This window comes from Microcebus murinus, chromosome 1 (genome assembly GCF_040939455.1).
Source record: "Microcebus murinus isolate Inina chromosome 1, M.murinus_Inina_mat1.0, whole genome shotgun sequence".
NCBI classification, from domain to species: Eukaryota; Metazoa; Chordata; class Mammalia; order Primates; family Cheirogaleidae; genus Microcebus; species Microcebus murinus.
Genome location: NC_134104.1, coordinates 21,656,562 through 21,682,875, shown reverse-complemented (window position 1 = coordinate 21,682,875; position 26,314 = coordinate 21,656,562). Strand labels below are relative to the sequence as shown.

Genomic DNA, 26,314 nt, shown 5'->3' with positions numbered 1-26,314 from the left:
TTCCCAATGAGTAATGTAAAGCTTTTACATTGTATCTTTGCTTCTTCACGGTGAAACAAATCACAGCTGGCACAATACCATCATCATACACTGTCATGAAACTCATGTTATGTTAATGACATTGCAATTTTTCAACAGGCAGGGATTTTAGTATTACAATTAGCTGAAGGGCACTATAGGATAACCAAAGCACCTCTAAAGCAGTCAGGGCTGGTCTGAGTCAGCCATTTGAGGGCAGGAAAGTACTGGGCCTTTTTCCAGGCCCCAGTGGTTATCTTGGTACTGTTTAGTCTATTTTGTAACAATTTTGCTAAGTGCTCCAGGCTAGCACTGTGTTCCTGTTAGGTGGTACAGAAACTGCAGAATCTTTCCCTCAGAAATATCACAGATTTTTTACATTATTATCTTCTTCCCTTTCTCCCACATCTATCTTCCCTCACTCCTCCAATGTTTTCCTCTCTTGTAAATGAGTTATTTTTGTCTCCTGGGCCTTTGCATACTTTCCATATTATATAGCAGTAAATACTGATGTGCAATTGACTCTTCCAATTTCTTTCTTTCTTTCTTTCTTTCTTTCTTTCTTTCTTTCTTTCTTTCTTTCTTTCTTTCTTTCTTTCTTTCTTTCTTTCTTTTTTTTTTTTTTTTTTGAGACAGAATCTCTCTCCATCACTCAGGCTAGGTGCTGTGGCATGAGCCTAGCAAACCTCAAATACCTGGGCTCAAGCGATCCTCCTGCCTCAGCTGCCTGAGTAGCTGGGACTACAGGTACATTCCACCACTCCTGGCTAATTTTTTCTACTTTTAGTAGAGATGGGGTCTTGCTCTTGCTCAGACTGGTCTCGAACTCCCGAGCTCAAGTAGTCCTCCAGCTTTGGCCTCCCAGATTGGTAGGATTACAGGTATGAGCCACTGCACCCAGCCATGATTCTTCCACATTCTAAGAAGTATCTAAACAGGGCATTAAGGTAGTAGTAAAAAGAATATGCTGTGCTCCATGGGAAAAAAAAAAGGCTGCTTAAGAATTTTTTGTTCCCATGAATTTTTCAAAATATGATTTTATATCCATATAATAAAACTGGTTTCATTTAAACGTTTTCCTAGAAATATTACATTACTTGTCAATTTTAGTATTAAATGAAAGGAAAAAGTTCTACCACGGGGATGATTTTTGCTCCTAGAATTCTTAAAATATGATAAGCATAGCAGTAAGCAATTTCATGTATGTGAATAGAATGTTTTGTATAATAACTATAACATGCTTATTATATTGTCTAGTTGATGACTTCTCTCTTGTGTAATTTATCTACTCTTAAGACACAGAATCTATAATTATTTTATTCCTGTTATACTTGTCCTAGTAAATAAATTATAGGTCTACATCCAATAGAAATTAATTCCACTTTTCATTGAATAAGAAGTATTTGAAATGTACAGCAATAAGTTATAACTGTCTTGAAGCAACATTTCTTAAACTTCAGTCATTTGACAACCAGATTCATCTCTTTTCTATATTCAATACTGCATGGACTGTTATATGCCCATTTTTTTCTTTAAATTGAATTAATTTTTATTTATTCTTATCCTACCCAAATTAGCATAAAATCCAAAGTATGATGCATATACTAGTTATATTTTAAATGGACTTTAAAATAAATATAAAACTACACAATAAAAATTGCTTTTTAAAAGAATACCTAAATTCAGCTTGTATAACCTATGTAGTACAAAGACCACATTTTGAGAAATGCTGCTTTTATGTCAAACATATTTTGAATTAATGTCATGTATAATTTAGCTACGAAATTTTGAGTGAAACATATTTAAAGATGCTTCAATGAGGATAGAACCAACCCATTCTCCATCATCCTATTTGTGTGGTCATATACTTCCCTCTAATAAATAATATGCTTTACTTTATTAACGTGTACAGACTTCATTCACAAGTCATTATACCAGAAACTCATTTAATTTCAATCCTTAACACCAAATTGTTCTTTCAAGATGATGCCAATAATCTGAATAAATAAAGCAGAGTAATCAATTTTTTAAAAAATTTCTTCCTTTTTTCAACTAAAGCAAAATATGAAATGCTGGTCCTAGTCTGAGCTTAGATCACCTCTAAAGTTTGTAATTAAAATATTAGGATTTTATGTTCTTTTACATTCATTTGAAAAATAATGTGTCTTTCTGTGTTAAAGAAAACATCCTTACTGGTTCAACATTAACATTTTGTTGGGAGGGATGTCTATCACTCATATGTGGGAGTTAACTATCAGTATTCTTTTGTACTGTAAGTACATTTCACTTCTATTCCTTTCAATAAATAGATGTATTCAAACTGAAATTTAAGATTATTTCTTTTAATTTTAATTCAAAGTAGGAATAGTCAACTTTAACACTTAGTTTCACCTAAACATTCCTTTACATTTTTGTAGAAATGGTAAGCATTTTCTTCCATGAATTTAAGCATTATGATCTGGAAGATGCATACTTAAAATGCTTTTGCAAACTAAAATACAAATTAAAAGGGATTTCTCCCAATAATAAAGATAGACAGTTCCTTAGATAAAAGTACCTGAGTAAAATATGGTACTTTAAAGTTTATAACAATTTAAATATCTCAACATATAAATATTTGTTATAACACTGCTGCATTTATTATTTTATTGTTTTAAGCTCAAGAATGATATTCTTTATTATTTATGTACAAATATTTAGTGTAATTTAATGTTATCATTTAACAAAGGGGTTCTTGCTCTGGACTTACTTAAGGAAACTTCATATTTTAAAAAAGTTATTTACTTAAACCATTTTTATTGGAAGATAGAATATGACGGGGTGAATTTTTCACATCACATGAAAATTGCCACTGAAAATTCTTAGATCATTTTTATATACAAAATGTCAAGATAACATTAGCCTTTTATGTATTTTCCCTTTTTTTCAATTCTTCCAGCAAATTTTTTGAAGATAAATTTCATAAAATATAAGCAAGGAAACAATATTAAAGTGATAGGAATTTATGTGACTAATATTTCCTTTATCACTAGCCCCGATTCACTTACCAACTATCAACAAATATGCGGTTATGTTGGAATGCACCATTCTAGGCACAAGGAATGCTGCAATGGAAAACACAAGTTTCTTCCTTCATGGTGCATACAATTTCAGAATGAAGATAAAATCAAAGCACTTTTAAATTTACCAATCATATCTTTATGAATATACAGTTTTGAAATATGCAATTTTCATCTTGGAAGCACCAGTTTTGGGTATGGAAGTGGCCTTCCACAAAGCCACAGATACAGTTTTGGCATATTATTTCTCTGCACTATCAGAAGCCCGTTACCATTTGCTTCTTGACAGGTCTCTGTTTTGGTTCATGTTGCAAATAATGTCTACTTTCACCAGAATATCCTAATTTGTTTCAGGCTAAAAATATTGATTAGACTCGGACTTAAAAAAACCTTAAAAATATGTAACTGTGTAATTAATTGACAACATCTTTATAATATAGGAGACAATTTAAGATTTTTAACTTTCTCCTTAAATAGAAATCACCAAAATGAGTGAAATAGCCACAATTATTAATTTAAAACTACAGAAAATGTAGAGTTTCAAGTATGTGTACTTAAGAAAAAGACCTCAAATGATAAGATATACTAAATAAAATATAGAAAAGATGATGGCATATTTATAACACTATCTTTAAGAATGAAGAACAGTATTTTCATATGTCTTTATAAGTAGTTATGCTTCTGGGAAGTTTTTTACACCTTTATTTTTATTACTTTAATGAGGAATTTTATTCATTCCTTTTTTCCAAACTCTGCAGGTTCATTCTGGGATGCAATTATGGGCAATTTGTAAAGCTTGATTCTAAGATTGATTAAAAAATATGAAACAAAACATTTAAACTAAAAACAGAGGTCAAGGAGAGAAGCCTCATGTGAAAAACAAATAAATAAACATAAAATGTTTTAAAAATGATCAAAGGAATAATAATGGTATGTTTGTTCAAATATTTTAGAGTTATATATGCAGTTGAAGTAGACACATAGCTTAATTACCATGGATAGCAGTATGACAATAAGGCTGACATTATAAAAATGCATAGAATTTCCAACAATAAGAAATTACAGATAATAGAATATATTAAATTCCAAATGAGAGTCAATTCATTCCCTCAAGTTTCTCTAGCAAATCTCCAAGATTATTAATGTCTAAAGGAAAATCTTTTCATTTGATTGTGATGTTGCATTAGAGGGTCTCAAATAATTTTAGTTTTCGTCATATTCTGCCTTGCTAAGGATTGAAATCTCTGAGTTAGTATTCAGGGTAGTGGTTTTGAACCAAATCTATACATCAGAATCACATAAGCAGCTGTATACAAATATGTGTGACTAAGCCTCACTCCTTGGGATCTGACTGATCCTATCTCCTAGATCTTTTGATCCACTAAATCTTTGGTGAGAATTAAAAGCCATATTTTGAAATGCTTAGAAAATGTTCTTGTGTATATGTTCTGTAGAGATCCTCTATCTTTGAAATGGTTGTATTTCTTCCATCACAAACACACATGCACACACACACACACTGCACACAAATATACACTCATGAAATATTTATTTAGAAAAATTATTATAATCTTGACATTAAATACAGCTACACACAGACTAAATTATATTAAGGAAATTAATTTGTATAACCCATGGCTTTCTAGTCATGTAGGCTTTGGAATTCTAAGTTTATAAAAATATAGCTTAATGAATTAGTGTTATAGGGTGGTTGTAACACTGATTTATTTGCTCTGTGATATCAGGTAAATTAACATGTTTTTTTCTGAGGTACAGGTCCATCATTTACAAAATAAATTCCCTTCTATTTCTAATATTTCCTCATCCTATAAATCTTTCAGTTGACTCAGTAAATTTAATAAGTTTTAAGATGCAGTTTTTATTTCTGTGCTAAGCTCTCATATATAGATATTTACTAATTTTTCAGTTCATAATTTTTAATAACTTGTTTTTTCAATTTTCATCTAGTTAGCTTTTCCATATAACTCAATTAGTAATAAAATCCAAGATTATTTTGATAATACCTTTAGATTGGATAAAAAGTCAATCTCTGATTGTGGAGAAGAATGCTAAAGAGCATACCACCAACTTCTGGCACCTGTAGATTTTAACGCCAATAGGTTTTTTCCCCCTTTGCAGAGATAATGGGCTTTCCTAGAGGATTTTTTAGTTGAATGACATTTTTAAGATTTACCTAATGCATTTTTTTCATACTAGTGCTCTGAGAGCAGTAATATAGGTCCCTGCTGGGCAATAGGCAAAATGGATACTTCTATTCACCCTCTGATGTAGGTGGTGGAATATAATTAGGCATGTTAGAAATCTTCCTTGATGCTTCTAAGCTTGCTGAGAGGTGGGTTTTCAATCATTTACAACTTTCTGAAATCTTTTTCAGCCCATCAGCCCACAGCTTGAATAAAGATTCTCAGAGAAGTCTAGTCATATGGTGAACATGTCCTTTTAAAAAACTATTTTTGAGAGAATTCTAAAAGTATTTTTAAAAATGAAATGCCATTGTTATTTTTTTAAAAAATCATTTATCAATGATCTCTTATTTGAAGTCTGTTATAAGAGCTTCATTTGAAATAATCTATCAGTAGATTTGTAACATGACATGGTAGTAGTTCAAAATTTTATAGTAATTGTTTTTTGGTAAAATGCTATTTGTATATTAAAAGTGATTTTGATATGATTCTACAGCAGAAAATATATTATTTTCTTCTTGTAAATAGCATATCCTACATAGAGAATTTAGTTGGTATTTACTTCTTCTTATAAAGTGATCTACTACTGCCCTGAATAAAATGTAAAATCATAAGCTATAAAGAAATAAAGACATCAGTGAATATCAATGGGCAACACAAAACAACAAATTTTCTGTAAATGTAATTTTAATTATGTGTGTGGTATTCTAGTGGATAATACTAACTAAATTTCATCAATATGATGAAATAAGTTTGAATAAATGCATGTAGAAATGCAGATAATTTGGTTCAACTTAAAAATATATGCATAGAAATAAGAAATTTGAATTAATTGTATATAAGTAGATATAGTATATCTATGAAAATATTTGAGAAAAACACAAAATTGCAGCAAAATAATACATTTGATTAATTCCATTGTGAAGCTTAAATATGCAAGAAAAACAAGTACATAAGATAATACTAGTTACACCATAATTAAAAAATGAAATTGAATACATTATAACGAAAATTACGTTAACACAGTAGTTGCAATGTCTTCCTTGTTCTTGACTCACAGGTTAACAAATAATAAGTTTAAATAAGATATATTAAAGAACCATCTTCAGTTATAGGATCATCCATGGATTTAATAGCATGTTGTGTTTCTTGAAGGGGAAAAAACCACTACTAGATAAGTATCTTTATTGGCCATTATGTTATATTATCATGATTGATCTCTTGGGGTAGCATCATTACTTCTGTTTTGTGATCCACAGAAGTTCTTTCTCGATCTTTCATTCTTGAATGCCAGATAATTTTTAGATATATATTTAATAATGTACCTACTTAAGTTTTCCTTATACTCTATCACATAGGTGGGAACTGTTTAAGTCTAATATTTGTGAATATTACCATCTTTCCCTTGGTCTATACCACTTACCTTTGTCACTTCTTTTCATCTCTAGCTTAAATTTCATTGTACATTATTACAGTCACTGCATCATGGTTACTCCTTAATCTTTTCTTGTTCATGTTTAGACATTTATCCTTCCATTTGCATAATAGAGCCCGATATTGAAGTAATCAAGTCTGCCTAATACCTACAAACAGGAAAAGAGATATGTGTGTTAGTTCATACTGTTAAACAAGTTTCTTCTCAAATGCTTCCATTTGCTAAAAGAAATCAGTTGATATTCTTTCTTTCTCCTTCCTTCCTTCCTTCCTTCCTTCCTTCCTTCCTTCCTTCCTTCCTTCCTTCCTTCCTTCCTTCCTTCCTTCCCTCCTTCCTTCTTTTTTTTGCTTCATGAAACATATTTGGCAAAACACCAGGCATAGTTTAGTTTACTTCTGTGTTCTTTCTCCACAAGCAGTAGCACAACTGAACTTAGATGGATAAACCCATAATCATTCTGCATGGTCTTTACTGAATATTATGACCTATAACCTAATGTGAGCTCTTTGTACTGCCTACCCCTAATCTTATTTTTTTCTAGACCCATTTTCTTGGCCATCACTTTACATAACAACTTCATACTTTTTTTTATTCTCAAACTTACAAATCTTCTCTATAACCAAAAAGCTCACCTTCCTATTTTACTAATTAATAGAAACAATCAGAATAAAGCGGTAACAAATCATGACTATTCCACCTGCCCACAAACATTGGTGAATCTATATGCTATCATGAATGAAATAGACCTGAATTTCCATGTGGATACTAGATCCCATCCTCTCTAACATTTTGCAGTCCACTAATTTATCTCTCTATCCCCAAGACTTTTAATATACTATCTCACTGGTAATTCCTATCAAAACTCAAAAATATTATTACTGTTGGATACACATACATATCCTTATTAAATAAGTGTATATTTATGCCTGTGCATATAGACAGACAGATAACACATACTGTCTCTTCTCTACTTGAAGTAAAATCCCCTGTAAATTGTTTTTAACTTGCTGTCTCTTCTCTACTTGCAGCAAAATCGCCTGTAAATCGTTTGTAACTTACTTTCTCCAACTTTCTTCCTCCAGTTATCTCTTGAATATACTCCAGTCTGGCTTTGACTACACCATTCCACTGAAATTCTCTGGCAAAGTTACCAATAAATAACCTTCTGTTTCTGAAACCTGATGGTCAGTAATCAGTCCTCACTTTTTTCTGCCTAGGGGCAGCGGTGACCCAGTTGAACAATGTGTTCCATTAGAAGCATGTCACTTGACTTCCAGTGCACTTTCCTGGTTTTTCTCTCACCACACTACTCACTCATCTCAATCTCCTTTGATCATTCTTTGTCTTCTAACTGACCTCTAAATAATTGAGAGTCCTAGTCTGGAGTCTATTCTTGGGCTTCTCTTCTCTACGTTCAGCACCTTCATGATTTCATCTAGTCTTATGGCTTTAATTATTAACTGGATTCTACATTCTCCAAATTTCACCTGTGAACCTCTACAGTGAACTCCAGTCTTCTGTGTCCAGTGATTTTCAAAACAGCTCTACTTGAATGTTAAATACATCTTTCAAAGTTAAAATATGAAGTTCAACTGTACATTTTCCCCATAAATGCTTCTCCCTCAATCATACAAATCTCAACACAGGGTCGGTCCTTTCTTTTAGGGTACAATTCTTGCAATCATCCTTATATATTGTCTATTTTTATATGTACATATATATTTTTAGAAAATCCTGCTAGTCTTAATTTAAATGTATTCATAATTAATAATTTCTCAAAAACTAGCTGTTGATGCCTTTATCCAGGCCATCATAATTACTTGCCTGTGTTATTGCAATAACTTAAGAGATCTCAATGCATCCACCCTAGTCTCTGTGATTCTCATAAAAATAGTAAGATTGATCCATTTGTAACAAAGCTAGATGATATCACTGTCCTTCTCAGAGGCCTTTAATAGTTTCATATCATTTGGAATTCTTGGCTATTACCTACATTGCTTAACATACGACCACTCTCCCAATCCCTTTATCTCTTATTTTGCTTTATACCCTACTATTAAGATCAACTAATTTTTACCAAATGAAATTTCATATTTTCTCCCATCAATCTTTGTGATCCTTGGGCATTCCTATCTTTTCAGTGGCTTGCAGTGTGTATTTTATCCATCTAGTATATTTATTACACATTTCAAATCATAAGTGTAGTGAAAACTATCTCAAAACTGAAGTACTTACTGCAGTTCCTAACTGTTTTTGGATATGCTAAGAGAGTCCTTGAACTGCCAACCTTAAATTTATATCATAAACTATTGATTTTAACAGGTAATAATTATGAATATTTTTAGGTTAATTTTGGAGGTCTTTAGGTAAACTAGGGATAAAGTGTAGCCCACTGTTAATTAACTTACAAAATGAGAAGCCAATTTAGAGTTTAAGCATATGAAACACTACACAGTTGATTTTCTATATATGGATCTCTGCATTCAATGTTGAAGTTCACTGTACCCAGTAGAGTAGTAGGAGCTTTGATAATATTGGAACCAAAATTTAAAATGAAGCACAACTTTATCTTAAAGTTATAGTAGCATATTCATTTATAAACATTTGCATGAATAGATATAATCCTTTGTTTAGTGAATTAATAATGTTATCTATAACAAACTCTCCTTTAGGGATAAATGATAGAAAAAAATTAATGAGGAAATCTCATATACAAGTTTATAGAAGGAGGAAATTAGAAAGCAATGAAACTGTACACTTTCTTTATATGTACTGTAGAGGAGATGTTGGAAGTATATTGTGACTTTATCTACCTCTTCCTAAATTATAGGAAATATGTGAGCTGTGTTTTGATCAGTACCATGAGAAAGCACATTACATGTTTTTACCACTAAGTAGAATTTTTAAAAATACCCTCTCATGAAATTTACAACAATTTTCCCTGAAGTATAAGTACTTGAACACTTCTCATACCCGCATTTCCCAAAACACAGTGAGAAGCTAGATGAAGGCTGTTTCTAATCACTTTTATATCTTCTAGCAAAGATACATATAATTTCCCTGACCATCTCTGCTTCATGGGTCTCTAACACATCTGACACCAGACTTTTTTTAATGATAATATTCATAGTGTTTTTTTTTTTAATCATCTAGTGATTGATATACATCACTGTAAAGATTCATAACAGGCTGGGCGTGGTGGCTCACGCCTGTAATCCTAGCACTCTGGGAGGCTGAGACGGACAGATTGCTCGAGGTCAGGAGTTCAAAACCAGCCTGAGTGAGACCCTGTCTCTACTAAAAGTAGAAAGAAATGAATTGACCAACTAATAATATATATGCAAAAAATTAGCCAGACATGGCAGCACATGCCTGTCCGAGCTACTTGGGAGGCTGAGGCAGCAGGATTCCTTGAGCCCCAGAGATTGAGGTTGCTGTGAGCTAGGCTGATGCCACAGCACTCACTCTAGCCTGGGCAACAAAGTGAGACTCTGTCTCAAAAAAAAAAATAATAATTCATAACAAACCTTTCTAATCCATCATTGTCTTTGATTCTGTTAGAGACAAAAATATAATATAGAAATATAGGGTACTTTGTATTCTGTTAATATTTTTGACAAAGTCCACAGTGTATCTTCTCCTTTACATGGTTTATGTTTGTAGAATTGCTTCTTTTACTCCATACTGGGAAAGTTTTAATAAACCTTCTGGCTTTCAGTTAAAAAATACAAAATTTCATCAACATTTTCAACCTTGTTTCCCCTGAACATTATATTTGTGTTCATCTCTGTGTTATCTATAGTTTTAATTTTTAGCCTCTCATCTCTTAAAGATAGGTTATTTCTATGTTTGTATAACAAAAATAATTTAATGAAAATGTGGTTTCCGTATTTTGGTGTTTGGTAAGTAGTTGTTCATGTTGAAGTTCTATAGAATATTTAATATATTCCCAGTAAATACAGACTTCTTATATTAAAGATAATTATGTTAATCAATTATATATGAGTTAGATGGCAAGAAAGCCTGAGGAGAATTCAGAGCACACTATATGGATTTGTTTCATACCTTCTTCCCACCCAATATGTAGTTATGAGGCATTACAACAAATGCAGAATATGAAACACTCATCATGGCTCCATATTCAAAAAGAAACATATATTTGTGATAATACCATCAACATATACAATAATTATATACATCAGTTATATAAAATTTCTTATATAGCCAATGGCATAGATATTTCACCATGTATTTGGCATAATGTGATTTTTTAAAAAAGGAAAACAGTACATATATATTGTGAGGCACTTTGAAATTTATGGTATCATTCCAATAAAAGCAATGCTGTTAAGAGTGATATGTTGTATAATATAAGAAATCTCATATCTGTAACAAAATGTGGTCACTAGACGGTAAATGCATTGCATTTTCTGACATTAACTGTGGCACTAATGCCAATTTAAAATACTTTTTAGACCTTCCCTTTCCATGCATAATGGATTAAATAGGGCCTGATTTACACTCTGAACTTAAACAACCACAGCAACAACAAAACAAAATATATAATGTGATGGGTAGCATATTGATCCCTAAGAGAAGAAACACAAATGATGTAAACTCTATTTTTGTTCACGCCTACTGTCTAGAGAGAGTTTCCAGACTGGAGCACAGGGATGAAGACTTCAGTTTTTTTTTTGTTTGTTTTTGTTTTTTTTCCTTGTTGAGGAGACGGTGTTCTGGGTTTGGGTGACGAAGGTTACTAGAATTCACCAGTGGTGGACCAGGAAGGACAGAGCTCTGTGGAAAGAGAACTCTAGAGATCTTCAGTGCTTTCCTCTGGAGAATTCAGCTCAAAATTAATCTGCATGTATGTGAGGAAACTATGCTAAGCCATGGAAAGAACCCCTGGAATGCTGAGGATTGTTGCTTTGGCGGTGTGAGCAAATTAGTCCTAAAGTAAAGGTTGCTCCAGACTCAAAAGAGCAAAATTGTTCTCAAGTAATTTAAGAGTATCTCAAAAAAGAGAACAAATATATTTAAAGGAGTACAAAAATTATCCAGTCCTCAAAGTATGTAAATCACAATATCTGGCATAAAATAAAAAATTCTGAGGTATGCAAGTTGCACGAAAATGTAACCCATAATAAGGAAAAACAGACTGATCAATAGAAAAGAATCCACTAATTACATAGATGATGGTAGCAGTAGACAGGGACATTAACCTATCACTTTTTTATATATACTACAATTGTACTACAAGATACAGGAAAGCACAAACACAATAAGGAGAAATATGGATGATATAAAACAGATCAAATTAAAATTGTGGAGATTTAAAAAACAACATGCCTGAGATGAAAAGAACATTGTGTAGGATTAACAGCAGATTGGATGCTGCAGAGAAAAAAGATTAGGAAAATCAAAGCTATAATAATATGTCCTATCCAACTGAGACACAGACAGGACTATGACTAATATAGCCTTTACATAGTCTTTTCTGTGCCCTAAGTAAGAAGTGGCCAAAGGCTTAAAATGGGGCTCTTATTTGTCTTGGTAGATGGAGCAAAGAAATTATATTCCCAAAGCATTTTGAGTTTCTTCATCCTGTATTTTTTCTACCATAGATTATCTTACAGAGATTTATATAAAAACATACTGAAGAAAAAGTGTAATGACTGCAGTTAACATTTGTTTTATATGTACTATATCTCAGGCATTTTTATAAAGATTTCCTATAGTATTTTTGTACTATTTCCTATTGAGTATTTGTTTCTTGCTTTTAGAACATTACCTGATATTTGTCCAAGTTTGAACTAGATTCCCATACTGCTTAGACATTGGATACTAATTACATCACTGATTATAATCATATTTAGCATATACCTAGCACTGAGCCTGTCTAAACATAATTAGTTCTCACCAGATGTGGGTAAAAGCAAACAACATTAAATATTGGGTATTAGTCCACTTGTACTGTCATAACTCTGCAAAATAAAGGCCATCGAAATCTCTGTGGCTTTTAATACAAAAATTTATGGTTGTGTAAGTAGGCTGCAGCAGCATGCTCTACACTGGAATTTGGGTTCTGATCTGTTCTACATATTCTCTTGATTCAGGAAACAGGCTGCAGGAAATGATCCCATCTGGGATATACTGTCTGAAAATTTCCATGATAAAATGTGGAATGTAATTTTAAAACAAGACAAAAGACTAAAGAATGGTAAAATAAAATACTTTGTGTATATCACCCAGCTTCAATAGTTACCAACACTTTGCCATTCCAAGTCCAATATTTTTATCTATTTTCCCAGAGGTAATTTTGATCTTTGTGTTAGATAGCAGAACATGTTTAATTTTGAAAAAGTTGATCCATATGACTTGCGATTTCCTGAAAGCCTTGAGATGGTGAAGTCAGTACTTAGTACTGACTGCTTGCATTATTTCAGAGTAGTGTAGTTTAATAACATGATATCAACATTCACAGGGTGAGTTCAATTATGAGACATAAATCATCACAGTACATATGACTATGTTATAATAAATGTTGAGTAGGAAGAGTTTCATAATATTATTTGTGTCATTCTTTCAGATCTCTGTTGTGGTCTCTTTGCTTTATGACATGAAAGTATATTTTACCTCAAAATAAGATGCAATTTTCAGATCTGAATACCTTCTCCGCTTTGTTATCTCTTATTGATTTCTTAATAGATAGATATTCTTACTTGTTCTTTTCCATTATGAAGGATATAAAGACAAATTGGGAATTCAAAATCATTCTATTATTCCTCGTTTCTTAACCTTAGAGAAAGCAATGAAATTTTACATGGATTAATAGCTTGAACCAGTGATATTTTTCAAGTCCCAGCTTTTCTACTCTAGCCCATATTGTGGCATTAATATGCATGTCCTGAATTTTCCAAAGTACCTTGATATCAAATACTATGTTTTATCTTTTAATTCAATCAAAATTGCATACACACCCCAAAATATTTTGTCAGAGTAAACATCAGTTATGTTAAAATTATGTTCAACCATATTGTATGCGCATCCCCCTTATTCTAATTTACTTTGTTAGAGCTCCAATCACAATGAATGACCATAATAAGTAATAATGATATCATAGGGGTCATGTGAAATTTTATATCATTTATCAGTAGTAATTTTCCTGTTTCATGGTAGTTCTTTGTCTCAATCATACTTTTGTGCCTTACTGAATATCTTACATATGGGTCATGGACAAAATAGTATAAATGATTTGCATATGGTTCATGGGATCAAGATAAAAGTCTAACAGCAATGATATGCTGTCAAATAGAAGATGGGGAAGTTATTATTTTACTTTGAGATAGAATATACATATGATGCTTTTGGAAATCACAGTGAGATGGATAAATGTATAAAACTCATGTATTTATTGCTTATATTTGGATATCAGATGTTTTGTGCTAATTTATCAAATACTTAATAGATGCTAAACTCTTTATAAATACTCACTCATTTATTCTGCATAGCAATCATATGAAATATACGTTCTTATTATACCCCTGATACAGAAAACTGAGGTACAACTAAGTAGTTACCCCAGGTCTTAGATCTTATAGCTGGCATATTCAGGATATAAACCTATCCAGTCTGATTCTACAAAGTCTAAAGTCTTAACTATTACATTATATTAAAATAGGTAGCACGACCATATAGTAATAGTATATAAAAATTCAGGTCTCATTCTGAAAACCAGCATTTTTATAACTGTCAGTTGAAATGCACCTAGTCTAATTTTTTTAAATAAAAATCTCTAAAAGGTTTGTTCTACTTATGATTTAGTTACTATAATATTTGAATTTTAAATATTATTTTTAAGGTACTGAATATATAATATGGAATAGAATGTATACATATTAAAAAACATGTGTTTATATTAAATGTGAATGTCTGCAGATAGTATAATTTAATATACATATATGAATCCACTAAAAAGATAATATTTCCTACCTTGGGGTCTGTGACAAAATTCTGGAAATACTTCTTTCCTTTCTTTAATCAACAACCCCCATTTAAAGACTTTCAGTTCCACCTTAGTAAGTCTATGGAATCCACTCAATTCTTTCTCTCCATCTTAACTACCACTACCTTTTCATTTTATCAGTGTAATGAATTTGCAGTAGATGTCCCTGACCCTCTGTTTTTACTCTATTCAAGCTGCTATAATAAAATAACATAAATTAGGTTGCTTATAAACAACAGAAATATATTTCTCACAGTTCTGAAGGTTGGGAAGTCCAAGGTCAAGTTACTGGTAGGGCAGATTCAGTATCTGCTGAGGGCCCACTTTCTCATAGATGGCATTTTCTTTTTGTGTCCTTATTTGGAGGAAGAGAATAGCTAGTTCTCTGTAGTATCTTTTACCATCCTCATGGTCTAATCAGCTCCCAAAGGCTCCACTTCCTGGTACCATCATCTTGGGGGATATGATTTCAATGAATGAACTTGGGGGGATATAAACATTCAGACCATAGCATTCTCAATAATTTATTCTTCACCCTGCAGCATGAGTGACCTTTTCAAATTACAATGCCTCAGCCTAAAATCTTCCGTGTACTTCTCCAATTACTAGCATGACACACAAACCCCTGCTATTGGCTTTCATTTTATAATGGTGTTATTTACATATATTTGCATAGCATACAATTCACCAATTAAACTGTACAATTAAAAGCCTTTTCTTCTTTGGGATGTCCGACCATCAACATAATCAATTTTAGAACATGTTTGTCATCCTTGCCCATCACTCCCTAATCTCCTCACTACCACTCCCCATTACCCTGACAGCTATAGGCAATCATTACTATACTTTTGTAGCTATATAATTTACTTTTTCTGGAATTTTTAAATAAATTGAATAATTCAATATGTGTTCTTTGTTACTACCTTTTTCTACTTAGCATAATATTGTTAAGGTTCATTCATGTTAAATCATGTGTAAATAGTTTATTTTTATTACATAATATTTCTTTGTGTGGATATGCCACTTTTATATATATATGAATCAGTGAATGGGTTGTTTTCACTTTTTGGCTTTATTAATAATGCTGTTATGAAAATTTATCTACTACTTTTTATGTGAACATATGTATTAATTTCTCTCAGAAATGCATTAATAATTGCTGAGTAGTGGTTACTCTGCGTTTAACATTTTGAGAAACTCTCAGACATTTTATCCAACACCTGCATTATTTTATTATATTCCCACTCATAAGGCATGAGGGTCCTAGTTTTTCCAAATGCTGGCGAACATTTGTTATTACCTGTCTTTTTGTTTGCTTATAGCCACTCCAGTGGGTATGAAGTGGTCCTGTGGTTTTGGTTTGCATTTTCATGATGGCTAATGATATGGAGCATCTTCCCATGTTCTTATTTGCCTTTTCTTTGGCTTTTGAGGCTTTGTATTGTATTCTTGTTTATTTCTCCAACTCCTTTATACCTCATTACCTCCACCTCATATTGAGTATCACAGCTACCGTGAGCTTCCTTCAATTCTTTAACATACCATGTTTTCCCTCAAGTCCATATAGCTCGTATTTCCTACCTACTTTTATTACCGAAAGCTCGGCACTTGACTTCAAGGCCGCATCAGAAGAATGAGGGCAAATGGTCTGAGGAGAAGGAAAGATAAATTTATTACTTTGCTGGTAAATGAGGAAGATGGGGACTACTGTATGAAAAATGCCATCTTCATGATAATAAGCAGAAATACAGAGGTTTTAAAGGGTGGGTTTTCAGCTTCAGGCAAGTGTTGTTCAACTAGAGTTTATGATACTGATTGTCCCATCTCCACCTCATCCACTGCAGACAATCCCCTGACCTCCACTCGAGATCTCCCTCAGCCAGGTCATGGGCTGAGCCATCTCCTGTAGCACAAAGGACAGAAGACATTACCCTGACCCTCCCAACCACTGGCCTGAGGCAGGGATGCAAGTTTTAGTTCGCAAAAAAGAGATGCAGGATGTTTTAAAGAGACAGAAAATATTTTTGCCATTTTTTCAAGCCATTCCCTCTGTTTCACTTTCCCTCCTTTTTGCTTGGCCAGAGCTGACTTTGTGGGGATGCAACCTGTACAGGATCCTACACCCAGAATGACCCCATGTTTGGTTAAATGTGTTGATACCTTCAGCTTGAAAATGTAATATTTTTTAAACAAGAAAATACATGTTTTATTTTGCAGTAGGCCCTGAAAATTATGGAGCCAGTCCAATGCCTGGCTTATCATTATTACTTGTCCTTCAGTTTAGACAGAAATACCTATAGGAAACTTCCTATCTCTGTAGACCAAATATGATTTTCTTCTTGAATTTCTTCTACACTAGCATGTATTATAATTTGTCATTTTCTTCCTCTATATCCTATTTCCTGGGCTGCTAAGGGGTTTGCCTTCCTTTTTTATTCTTCCTTACACTTTTTAATTTATTTTTAAAATTATTATGGGTATATAATTGTATATCTTTATATGGTACATGTGCTGTTGTGATATAGGAATACAATGTAAATTAATCAAATCAGAGTCATTAGAGTGCTCATTACCTAAGGCATTTGACGTTTCTTTGTGTTAGGAACATTCCTATTCCATTCTATTAGCTTTGCCCTTTTTATTTACCTTTCCATCTCCAGAATCCAGTAGAGTATGTGTTACATAGATGTGGTTGATGTGTAGTGCAACCTCATAGTTGTGGTTTTGGTTGTAGATTATATAGCAGAAGTAATTCAGAGCATGAACTCCACGGCCAGACAGCTGGACATCCACCTGCTATCACTTATAAGCTGTAGGATATGGCAAGTTATTTAATGTTTCCCTGCATCAGTTTCCTCATATTAAAATGGGTATGATATTAGTCCCAACCTTATAGTGGTATCATTGGGATTAAATGAACTAGTAAATGTAAAATGTTTAGAATATTGTTAAACAGGTATAATTTATCATATGCATTACCTAAAATGATTATTGTCTTCAATTCCTAGTTATTGAATAAATTATTGACAATATATGCAATGAAAACAAAATAGCACTGGGGCCTAGTGAAGAAACTAAGTTAAGCAATTTTATTGCACCTATTTCTCTTTATGACATCATTTCCACTGCTAGGAGAAAGAATAATTGTAAAAAAAGCTCAGTGCATAAAATCAAAATAGGAAGAAAATTAGAAAGCTGGGAGCAAACCCAGACCAAAGAGAATATAGCTAGTAGTAAATAAAAGGATCTCTAAGGAGGAAAAATAATCTTTCTGTTTACAATTCTTGGTATGGCTGTAGAACTTTGTCATATTAACATAATATTAAAATAATTTTGAGATGTTAGTATAGATAAATTAATGCTTATGATCTTTGGAGAGTGTTGGTTTTCCTTTTGACATATTTAGCAGTTACACATTGTCTTTACCATCAAGTATTTGAAGTTGAGTTTACTTTACATTCAATAGTGAAACAATGCCAGTAGGAATGAGACCAACAGAATGTATAAGGCAAGGCTGCAAAATTGGGTGCACATTTTTTGTGTGTATGTATTTGTCTTGGGTTTTGCATGTGGTCGCTATTTGCTTGTTCAACATCAGGAGAGCGACATGCCCTCGCTTCTGTGCATCTGCTTGCTTCCCTCTCTTCCGTATATCCTCCTGGCACATCTGCCTGGAATTCACTTGTCAATACCACCTCTCTTTCACCATTTGCAGGGCACAATTCACATTTTGATTTTTCAGGAAACATACCTCTGACTCCACCCTGTCCTTCCATTTAGTCACCCCCAAAATGAAACTGTGGTCTTCCTACATGGTATTTTTCACAATTTATTTGTATTGTAATTTAAAATTAATATGTACATTCTCTGATTAACTTTAATGCCACTAAAGGTAGAAACTATTCCATTTTGCTCAGCACTGTATCCCCGCTTCCTAGCTCTTTATAGTAGAATGTTACACACACAGGCACACACACACACACACACACACACACACACACACACACACAATTTTTGGCCTATCTCAAAAGGCCAAAGGGGTTAGTGACTCTAAAAATGTTCAAGGACACAGTGTAATGAAGAAAGTTAGGAAATACTGACCACCTCAAATATGCTGCATACTACAATTGGATTCTAAATTTGATAATAAATGTCTAGCCAGGTAAGGTCACAAAAATAACCTATAAACATAACACTTTGTATAATTTCAATTGAAATTGCCAATACAAAATTTAATTTGAAACCAAATAAGGTGGTTATCACATGGATATTTGATTAAGGGAGTCGTAAAAGGACAATAAACTCTAAAAATAACCTTTTATAAAAATATTGAAATAATATTCAAATAAGCAATTCTTAAACTGACCTTCTAGAAAGACAAAGACTATAACATCAAATCAAATTTCAGAGAGTACCTTTCTGTAAAGAATGGGAGTAATAATGTATAGTCAGACATTTTTCTATCTAATCATCTGACTTAATTCAGTGATAGAACCTGGAAATACTAGACAGACAGCTAAAATGCCCATTAACCTGTCTCAATCAAATATCAGATGTCTTAATCTGCAGTAGGTGTTGAATTAAAGCCAAGAAATAAATGAATTTTCTTTCAGATATGTGTAATGCTTTTTGTAACACAAAAAGAGACATGTCCTTTAGAAAAAAATGTCTTTGGTCTTCTATTGAAAATATCTGAGTCAGCTGCACATCCTGCATCATTACAGAGTCAATGTTAAGCCTGAAAATGACTAGAACTTCCTAAGGAGTCACATGAATTCCCCAAATTTATGTTTTTCCAGAATTTCTGTTAATAATTTCTGATACATCATTAATGATATTTAAATACCAACACATTTACTAATAGCATGCTAATATTATCTACACACCAATAGTTTTCACATGTTAAAAACTATACCATGTACAACAGGTAATAACAAGAAAATATGTTTATTTTCAAGGGAAAAAAATTATAAATTTAAAATGCACTTTTTTAGTAATTTCAAAGAATATATTTTTCTTATAAAATGAAGAATTTACTTTGCATTATTATAATAGAGTATCTTGTTGCTACATTCTAATAAAAACAACTACATGCAAGTTTTTAATCCATAGTAAATAGTAACTGAAGGATGACCTTTTCTTTTCTCAACTACTTGTAAATTCCACTATAACTTAATTTGCTATATAAAAATATTAAAGTATAATGCTTCTTTCCTAGACATCGAGGTATCTTTTACATGAAGTTCCATAAAAATATTCTCACATTCCTTCAACTATAATATCATCCTACAGGATGAATTCTGAAGTTCTAACAAGACTTTAGTAAAAGCAATGTGTCCCCCCAAAAATATGGAATTCAAAGAAGTTATAATTATTTATTTAGGCAATCAAGGACAATTTCAAATATAAATTGATATTTTGCCAGTAAATTAAATGATGGGCAGTAATATCTTGACATGTAAATATGGAAGAGAAAACAGGGGAAATATTTGCAACAAGTCTGTGAAGAGTGCTTATGGAAAGCATAGGACATTCAAAACAGCACAAGTAATTCAAAATGATTGAAATTAATGGTATCCAAGTTGTAAAATGTGCTTGCACAGAAAACTTATACTACATGGAGATGTTTAAACTTTAGGCTGAATGATTGGTGTTTTATTTGGGAGGCAATGCAATGTTATTTATGATTATAGAGGTGGGGGACATGAAATCTTCATGAAGTTGTTATGAGAATTTAAAAAGTTTGATTTTTAAAAAACTTATCCTCAGCTATAAGAAATATTTTATGCAGCTAGAATGATTTTTGCATCAGAGAAACATAGAAAATAACATAATGTTATGTATTTGGTCATTATTTTGCACAAACAAGCATAAAATCTTTCTTTTTTTCTGAATCAATGTAAACAGAGCCCAGATGGCCGTATTGAAGTCAAAGGGCAGCATGGAAGCTCATCACTGCATATTAAAGATGTGAAGTTGTCAGATTCAGGGAGATATGACTGTGAAGCTGCAAGTAGAATTGGAGGGCACCAAAAGAGCATGTACCTTGATATTGAATGTAAGTTTTTTTCCTTTTGTATGTTTATTAAAAGGGCTTTGTCTGCTTTAAAAAATAAGAATTTTTATAGAAAAATCACAATACTTATGTAGCTTATGTTTTAGTATTTGCATAGCTTTGGAAGAAATGTAACCATTAAAACACAGTTATTGGAGACATCTAGTGGATGCTATGGGACATTTCACAGTATATCTAATGATCTTGATATTAATTATTCTGAAAACAGTGACTATCTTTTTTTTTTTTTTTTGCTATATTTAACCCAAAACACATTTGGTCAATCTATCCTAATAGTTTTGTCTGTTTCTTTATAGTATTTATGATTCTGTGTCTCAGACATGCAGCAATGTCTTCACTTGTAATTCGAGTTGGTTTGGTAAATTATTTTACATCCTCATATACTATAAAACAGTATTTTAATTTCAGTAGCATATATCAGTACTTATATCTTATCAGAATAGTATTTTTTGCCTGTCTAGAAGGGAGGACTATAACAGGATAGTTTTTAGAAGAAATAAAAATATGTTCATAACTTTGTGAGATTTGGGAAGTGGAACAGTTAACACGAATAAAGCCTTCACAATTCACCTTAAGTCATTGCCTTGGAATTTCAAAATAATTTAGTATACCTGTTATTAGAAAATGAACACATTTAACATAATTCTCAATAAATATTTATGAATAATCAGTGTTGAAGGTTCTTTGATGCTTGAAAGGACATAACTGTCTTGGTGGGAATGTATGAGACACTCCTATTGACAAAACATTTCTATTGGAACATTTCCAGCACGTTAATGCTGATGGACTGTAATGGTAACTGTGAAACAAGATGCATTTTCTAATGGATAATGCCTTTAGAAAGAAAATATTTTCTCAAGAACAAAGTACTTCATATTATTGTACATATATATGGACTGTGTTTGTCAAGAAATTCTTAGAAAGAAATTAACAAATTCTAAAAGGATTATGAAGAAGGCACCTTGATTTTTATCACGGATTACTGATTTTGTTTGATAATGTTAGACAATTTCCTGGAAAGTCATTTTGTTGCCATCGCACTTCCTGAAAAACAAACAAAATAGCCTGATACTGAGAATGCACAAAGAAGGAATTGATGCTGATAACTTAATTAATATGATTTTCCCCCTAAAACTCTTTTCTACCATTTTGCTATTATCATATATATGTTTCTTTTTTAGGTCAAAATATTGTTAGCAGATTATAAACATTTCTCAATATTTTAACACATTTGCTTATATTTTATAATTTGATATTTATATATTTAAACCAAAATTTACTTCATATATATATATATATATATTTTTTTCTTTTTGTTTTCTTTAATGTGAATCTAAGTGAGCAAAAACTTAAAGATGCCAAGATATGATTTCTATTTGAACTGCCCAACCATTTTGGAGGAGAAATCTTAGAATATTTCTGTCCTCTTTTCACTGTCCTATAAAAGTGCTAAGCAATGCACTCTATTAATGAAACTTAATATTTAAAGATTCTTTTTGTTGTATTTTCTAAATACTTTCAAAGATATTTGACATATCATAAAATTATTATGAAATCTCTTTTGGAAATACTCAGATAAGTGGAGTTTATGGAAACTGAGCATCTTTGATGTTTCCAAACACAGTAAAGCAGAATGGCTCATAATATGCCAATACTAGAATGTTAGGACTAGCTAATATGCTAATTAGTCACATTACCTGCATCCCTGGCACCTCAGTTTCTTTATTTATAGAATAAGATGGTTGAAGAAAGAGACTCATGGGGCCTCTTCAACCTCAAACATTAAAATTACTTTTACTCAATCATATCCACATTTATCAAGGATGCCTGGAGCTTCTGAATTATTCTTCATGCATGCCAGCATACGTATTTATATGAAATAAATAAAAATGTAGACTAAGATCTATGGTTTCTATGTGTATAGATCATAAAACCTTATTGAAACTAATTTTTGAAAATGTACAAAGTCCACTTTAATATTCAGATTTTGTGTTAAGTGATAGCAGAAAGAACAATGAATAAAATATAGCTCCCCCTTTATGAGAACACTACGATCAAATGAGATTTAAATTGCACCTAAGGATATATTCAAATTTCAAAGTGATAGATGGAGAAAATATCAAGGTATTGTAAAATGCTGATATATGATGGCATGAGATTTTTATTTATCATTGGTTTCAGTTAGGTGGAAAACAATGGGTTCGATAAACAATTGTATATTGCAGTATGAATTATTTGCTGTTGTGATCTTTTAGTAAAAAGTGTTTAGGGTATTAGGATACTCCATTTTTCAAGGACTGATTTTCAACAAAGTACAAGTTGCTTTTGATCACAGATTCATTCCTCCATTACAGATTTAAACATCGGTTTATTTTTCTACTGAATTATTCAGAGGTAAATGTTTAGACTAAAGCTCACCAGAAAATTACGTAGTTTCTCCTATTTAAACAGGATGAAAGATCTTGTCTTGTAAATAGATGTTTTGAGAACTCTTTGAACATTTCCTGAGATTATTGTTGCCACCGTGTTGATTAGAGGCTGACTGGGTAAATATATCTTGAAAACAATACAATGTTTTTTTCCCATTGATTAAACTGTTATTAAAAATGACTACTTTTTGTTTTCATTAAATATTAATTTTCCACAAATATTATTGAAAGTTAGTTTTATGACTCTTCTAATGCTTGATCAATTTTTCCTTTTGCTCAAAGTAAAACATTTAAATTTTTTCTACTTGAGCAGGAATAATTATAAAAATAAATATCTTTTATTTTAATACTTTATTGAAGTACAATGGAGTACAACAAAAAGCACATATAAAAGTGTAAAATGTGATCAGTTTGACACATGTGTACACTTGAAAATCTATCGGAATCATCAAAATAAAAATTTCCCAAAATAATAATCACCCCAAAAGTCTTCCCAGGTCATTTTGCAATCTATCTCTTCATTTACATTTATCATTAGACATTCATTTGTCTATTTTTGATCACTATAATTTAGTCTACATTTAGATTATGTAATACATGTATTACTAAGAATTTTATATATGGAGTCATATAGTATTATTTTTACATTAATTTTTAAAATTTAGTTTACCTTTATTAACACATAAAAATAGTATATATTTATGAGGTACAATTTAGTGATTTAAAAATATTATTAATATTATTTTTGATTACCAGTCTTCATTGTATACATTTATGGGGTACAATGTGATATTTTGATATGTGTATACAATGTTAAATGATTAACTCAGGGTAATTAACATGTCTGTCCACTAGCTTACCTATCATTTTTTATGGTGAGGCATTGGAAATTTAGTCTCTTAGCTATATTGAAATATATGTTATTATTTACTATAGTCAGCCAGCTGTGCAATAGACCTCAAAACCTGTTCCTCCCATCTATCCTAAAGTATGTACCCTTTGATCAACACTCCCCAGTCTGTTCTTTTCACCTTCCTCCAAGGCTCTGGTAATCACCATTTTAGTCTTTACTTCTATGAGTTCAACTTTATTAGATTCCATATATGATTGAGATTGTGAGGTACTTATCTTTCTGTGTCTGGCTTATTTAACTTACTTTCCTCCAGCTTCATCTATCTTGTTCCAAGTGACAGGATTTCTCACTTTTTAAGGCTGAATACTATTTCATTGTGTTTATATGACACACTGTCTTTATCCCTTGATCCATTAATAGACACTTAGGTTGATTTGATATCTGAGTCATTGTGAATAATGCTGTAATGAACATGGGAGTGCAAGTATCTCTATTGGGGGGTGATTTCAATTCCTTTGAGTATATATACCCAGACAAGGGATTGCTAGATAATATGATAGGTCTGTATTTTGCTTTTTGAGGACACTCAATACCATTTTCTATAGTGTTCATCCTAATTTACCTCTCCCCCAACAGTGTTCCCTTTTCTATGCATTCTCTTTAACACTTCTCTTTCATCTCTTTGATTAAAGCCATTCTAACAGTTGTGAAATAGCTCACTGTGGTTTTAATTTGCATTTCTCCTAATGATTGGTGATGCTGATCATTTTTTCCTGTGCTTATTGGCCATGTGCATGTCTTCTTTTAATAAATGTCTATTCATATAGCCAAAGGGCAAATATTAAAAATAAATAAATAAATAAATGTCTATTAAGGTCCTTTGCCTATTTTTAAAATCAGGTTTTGTTTTTTTTTTTACTATTGAGTTATTTGATTTTCTTATACATTTTGGATATTATCTTTTCATATGTGTGGTTGCAAATATTTTCTCCCATTCTGTACTGTTGTCCCTATAGAGGTCTTCCATTCAGTATACATTGACATATGTCTGAGTGCCTCGATAATTTATAATACTTGTTCCTGTTATTGTATCTCATAGATATAATAGGGTTTGTTTATTTAGTACCTGTTGAAGGACATTTTGGATGATTTTATTTATGGAAAAAACATACTGTGAACATTTTTGAACATTGTGTGAAAATATATTTTCATTTTTCTACAATAAACATTTTTCTTTGGTTTCTTAAAATAGATTTTTAAGAGCAAAATATTTTAATTTTCCTGAAATCTATTTTCTTAATATCAGATTTAGTAATTGGACTTTTATATTCCATACTGCTTGTTTTCTATCTAAGAAATCATTACGTCACTTAAAGGTATAAAGATTTATGTCTATGTTTTTTATTCACAGTTTTATAGATTTAGGATTTCCATTAGGGTCTATAATTCATTTTGAGTTCTTTTTTGTGGAGTTGGTGTTCATTATCTTTCCATGCACACATGTAGTTGATCAAGCACTAGTTATTGGAAAGAGTTTTTTCCTACCTAAGGATTTGCCATGATTGTTGATATTTTCAAAGTCTCAGATTTTTGTTTTGTTAATTTATATTTTCTATAATATTTCTGTTTTCTAGCTTGATGATTCTTCTTTTATCTTCATTATTTCATTCTTCTATATATTTTGAATTTCCCTTCCTCTTTATTTCTAGATTTTTAAAGAGTAATTGTAGCACATTTATTTTATATATCTTGTCTTTTCTAAAAGAACCATATAAACCCCCCCAAAAATTTAAGCAGTGTTTTAAATGCATCCCACAAATTGTGTTATGTTGCATTTTTGTTGTCAGTTAAAAACATGTTCTAATTTTTCTTTTGATTTTATTCTCAACCCATGGTTACTCATAAAAATCCTTTTAACCTCTAAATATCTGAGGTATTCCTAGATATTTTGCTGTTATTGATTTCTAATTTAGTTCAATTGTGCTCAGAAAAATACTCTGTATGATTTTGATTCTTGTATATTTATTGAGATTTGGTTTATGTTCCAGAATATGAAATATTTTAGTGAATACACGATGTGTTTTTGCAAAGCATATGCCTTCTTCAGTTGATATTTTGCTCTGTAGATGCCAATTAGATCAAGGTGGGTGATAGCACCGTTTAAATCTGTCTTTATTGAATTTTTTGTGTAGCTATGCTGTCAGAGTAAGAGGTGTCAAAATCTACCATGATTGT

The 26,314-nt window shown here is 31.7% G+C and overlaps 1 protein-coding gene across 2 annotated transcripts in view; it reads left to right on the top strand.

The window, feature by feature from the left end:
* Positions 1-26,314, top strand: part of NCAM2 (neural cell adhesion molecule 2) — a 503,392-nt gene that overhangs the window by 324,335 nt on the left and 152,743 nt on the right. For both annotated transcript variants that reach the window (XM_012735842.2, XM_012735843.2), the window contains exon 9: positions 20,629-20,779. In XM_012735842.2, coding sequence (XP_012591296.1) covers positions 20,629-20,779 — 151 coding nt within the window. The remainder of the gene's footprint in view (positions 1-20,628; positions 20,780-26,314) is intronic.